Source organism: Leptidea sinapis, chromosome 43, assembly GCF_905404315.1.
Source record: "Leptidea sinapis chromosome 43, ilLepSina1.1, whole genome shotgun sequence".
Lineage (NCBI taxonomy): Eukaryota > Metazoa > Arthropoda > Insecta > Lepidoptera > Pieridae > Leptidea > Leptidea sinapis.
In genome coordinates, this window is record NC_066307.1 from 2688462 (window position 1) to 2693373 (window position 4912).

The following is a 4912-nucleotide window of genomic DNA, read 5'->3' on the forward strand; positions in this document are numbered from 1 at the left end:
CAACCCAAATTCGTTCTAGTCAGTTCCCCAAGCATGTCATTCATATACAAGTTGAACAAATCAGGTCGTTGTAAGCCCACCCTGAAGCACTCCGCAGTATAAACTGTATTCGTTAGACAAAGGGTCGCCCCATCGAACCAAACCAATTGCTTTGGTTCTCATACCAGTATCTCAACAGATCAATCATTTTTGATGACATTGAACACTTAGACAGTTTTATCACTTTTAAAACATAACAAATTGTTTCATTTTTGTTTTATTTAAAATTGCCAAGTCGTACAAAAAATATTGTATGCGACACGCTGTATAACTAGGTCAAAAAACGCTCGTGGCGTCATTCATTGTAATGTTTACCTTACTTTTATGCAGGCTCTACTGGCTCTGGTGGTGGTTATTACCCAGGACAGCCAGGCACTCCGGGCAGTCCGGGAACACCAGGCTCTCCGGGTAGTCCGGGAGGTCCAGGCGGACCAGGCGGCCCGGGACCACATGGGCCAAGTGGAGGCAGTGGCTATTACCCTGGATCACAAGGTTAGCCTTTTAAAATTACCTCGACATCACCAATAATGTGAAATTGTGTGTGGAAAACTAAAAAAAACTGACCACTGGTTTTTGGATATTAAAAATTTCTCAGTGGGCTTTCGCTATAGAAAGATTTTTTCATATTTAAAGAGTCTATAAGGATCTGTTCCAAAAGAAACGAGTTTTTATTAATCGCTCAGCACGAGAAATAGTTTTGTTTAAATTTATCGAACATCCTCAGAATACTATGTATATATACATAGTATTCTATGAATATATATATATTGATTATATGAATTAAATCATTGAACGTCCATCTTAACAATGTTACAGGCGGTGGTTATCCAGGACAACCCGGTACTCCCGGCACTCCCGGCACTCCAGGCACTCCAGGATCACCGGGTACTCCAGGAGGACCGGGAGGTCCAGGCGGCCCAGGTGGACCTGTAGGACCAACTGGAGGTAGCGGCTACTACCCAGGCTCGCAAGGTAGGCAGGTTTTATTGTTGTAAGTAAATATTATAAAATATAATAATGCTTACAATCCTCTCTGTACATATTATACTCCATCAATAGTTTCACTCCATTATTATGTTGATTCGAATCGTAGTTTCGCCCCCATGCCATATTTGTACTATTATTTAATATTCTTTGCTATTCGCTCTGTACAAACTACAAGCTTCAATAATTCTAATCATACACCATTATTTTAAAGTAACTAAAATAACTGGCTTATCACTTACAGGTTTACTACTGAAAATTTTTATGAGATAAAAAACTGTAATTTAAAAACTAAAAACCCGGCGGTGTTTCTGTTTTTTTTTTTTTTGATGAAAATGAAAAAACCTTAAAACAAGGAAGTCGCCATATCCGATTGCACGCAAAGTTAGAATCGACAAAGTTTCTTTAATATTTTAAATACAAGAAAAGTTGCAGCAGTCGGGAACCATTCTAGAAAGTTGATCAGTCAGTAGATTTGAGTACTCTGCAATATAATATAGGTAAGTGCTATTAATTCACGAAGCCTCCATTTGGCAGAGCGTGCCAAAAATTTTAATTTGCTGTCAAAAATCTGCCACGACATACATAATATATATAACATAATCCTCCTTCTGGCGCAGTCGGGTAAAAATAAAATAATGTCAAAATAGTATCCCACTAAAAAACCAACTTTATTTATAAATAGTTAGTTCCTCGGTCCACGGTACTCACACCAGTCGCCACGCAGTCGTAGGTAGGTGGGACTCCTCAGTTATAGTTTCATTCAAAAGTATTATGTCCATAATTATAGGTAGGGTTTTTGAAAAGTTTGATAAGAAGTAAAAAAATACTATATAAGTAAAAAACTGACTAGTGACTAGTAATTAGACTGAGCTCTTTGTGCTTATTTAATAGGTGTATAATATCGTCTTTAGAAGATTCTCTAACGACTCGATAACACCCCTGTGCGTTAATAGAGGGACAGGCCACCATGTTAGTGACGTCACAGTAACGTCAAGTAGACACGAGCAGGCTCACGCAGACGATTAAATAACAAAGGTCACATTGTCAAAGTTCACACATAGGAACAGTCCTATATTGTGTGGGAGTTACTTATACTCACAAAAATATCTGTACTTATCAAAAGTAAACATTTTATTTATATAACAATGGATAACGAAACTTGAACTTACGTCTTATAGCACAAAGTTGAAGTTTCTTTCTAGACTTCGTCTAGACCCTAGGGCCTAGAAAAACTAATAAATAAATAATTTTTAATTTATTTTGATAAATTTTATTTTAGGTCCAAGTGGAGGTTCTTATCCAGGTCAACCGGGTAGCCCTGGTAGCCCTGGAGGACCCGGAGGACCCGGAGGCCCCGGTGGTCCGGGTGGGCCGGGAGGTCCGGGTGGACCGGGAGGACCAACTAGACCAACTGGACCAGGCGGCTCGGGTGGGCCAGTAAGACCAACCGGCCCGGGTGGAAGCAGTTACTACCCAGGTATCTATAATAAAATCATAATATCTTCCTACATAGCAATGTTGAGTACACTGCATACTAGACATGTCATCATCATCATCAGCAGGAAGACGTTTACTGCTGGACAAAGGCCTCCATCCTCCATCCTCCATCTCCACGACAATTGGTCCTGCGCTGCCGCTGAGAGCTGGTCATTGACATATAAAAAATGTTGAGTGTACAAAGTATACATGTCAAAAGTGAAACTTCCTTGGAAAAATAATTTTTAAATCTCTTTTACATTAATTATCCATATCTGTTCTCTAAACCAAAAGTTTTTTGTCAATATTAGTAATTATTAGATGTTCTACTTACTCGCGGCCACGCGCTAAACCTGTACGATACAACTCTAGTAGGGAAGATGTTCTACTTTTTCGCGGCGGCGTGCTAAACCTGCACGATACAACATATATATCCAAGATATCCATATTGTTGAAATCATAATTTTGAGCGGCGGCCATCCTGGATTTAAAAAATGATCCCAAAATCGTTCTCTGCACCCTCGAGAACCTCGGATACGATATCCATATTGTTGAAATCAAAAATTTGCGAGGCGGCCATCTTGGATTAAAAAAAACAAAATGGCGCGTAACTGAAAATCATGAAGATTTTCTATAAAATTTCTCTCATAAGTCGATAAAGAAGTTTCACGTCAACAAACTGTGTAGCTCTCCAAGTAAAAAAATATTCTCAGGCTTAAACGAAAGTTGAGTGATGCAGCGGACATGCCTGCTGCATGATGGAGATGCTTCTCTCCAGCAGTAACACTTTCATTGATTATTTGGCTAAAGAGTAGTATATTTAAATATTAGATATTAATTTTGCTGCTTCAATTAGATTAGAACAGGCACGGGAAAAAGACGTTCAGGGTATAATTATGCATATAAATGATAGAAAAAGTTCTGGTTACGACGGAATTAGAGCTAAAGATATAAAATACATGTCTTCATATCTAGTGCCGGTCATTACACACCTTATAAATCAGTGCTTAACTACGTCGATTTATCCGGACACATTAAAAATTGGCGTAATTCGGCCTATTTACAAGAAGGGTAAGAGGGATGATTACAATAATTACCGGCCCATCATCATACTGTCCTGTGTTGATAAAATAATAGAAAGGTACTTGGGATTAAAAATAAATAATTATTTAACACAGCATTCAATAATAAATAATACACAATATGGTTTCCAAAAAAATAAAAGCACAACAGAACTACTAAGAAACTTTACTAATGAAGTTAATACGTACCCAGACAATAAACTTCACGTGCTTGTTCTACTAATTGATTTCAGTAAGGCCTTTGATGTATTAAATTATAATACCCTATTTAACAAACTGTCTCAGAGTGGTAAACAGGGTCCTTTATTAGAATTGATAAAAAATTATCACCTTAATAGAAAAACCACTGTAAGTCTAGCCAAACAAAGCAGTGACCTAAAATCAACTACACAGGGCACAGCGCAGGGTTCTATCACTGGCCCGACTGAGTACCTGTTGTATGTAAATGACATGGTTAACATAATAAACTAGGGCACTGTGTACCAATTTGCAGATGATACTTGTCTACTAGTACCTCAAAAAACTGTTAAGCAAGCGCAGGACATTTTGCAACATAATTTTAATCAACTTTGTAAATGAGCACACGATGTAGGTCTGACAATAAACACTCAAAAAACCAAGTATAAACACATCCATTCGTCGCACAACAAGGCAGACATCACACCAACTATCGTAGCCCACAACCACTCTTGCTTACACTCCTCCTGCAGTTCAAATTGTACATGTGACAAAATTGAACAAGTGCAATCTCAAATGTACGTAGGCCTAATAATCGATGACAGATTTACTTGGGGTCCACATATAGCGCATGTTTGCTCAAAACTAAGATCAATCTTGAGCAAACTAAGCATACTCAAATTCAAATTACCATATGAGACATTACAAATGTATACACTTCTACAATAAAGTCCCAGCCACTGTTCAGGCATTGTCTATAAATAAATTTAAATGTTTTATAAAAAATGGCTCTGTCGTAAATCCTATTACTCCACTGCTGAATATCTAAATGATCGGACAGCCTGGGACTAGATTGTGATTATTTTATAGCAACTGTACAATATTGTATATTTTTATTGAAAAGAGCGCAAAAAAAAAGAATGCTGGGAGAGTTTCTTGCGCCGCTTCTTCTCTCTCAGAGCGCCATTTGTTTCCGAAGCGGTAGTAGTATCTAGTAGTATAAGAAATGACATCAAAAAGAATTCTAAAGGAATCAATTTTGAGAAAATAAATGCCTTTTATGCCTTTTATGCCTTTATACGACTCCTGTACATGGCCCTAGCTGACTCTGTCATCGCTTATGGTATTCGTAGTTATGGTAGGTCCTGCAA

The 4912-nt window shown here is 37.9% G+C and overlaps 1 protein-coding gene across 1 annotated transcript; it reads right to left on the bottom strand.

Moving 5' to 3' along the window:
- Window positions 1-862: 862 nt before the first annotated feature.
- On the bottom strand, window positions 863-2468 carry LOC126977133 (cuticle collagen 2C-like; the record flags this gene model as incomplete). The annotated part of the gene is made up of 2 exons (XM_050825836.1): window positions 863-966; window positions 2336-2468. Coding segments are annotated over 2 exons (237 nt in total), but the record flags the coding sequence as incomplete, so codon positions are not given.
- Window positions 2469-4912: the final 2444 nt, after the last annotated feature.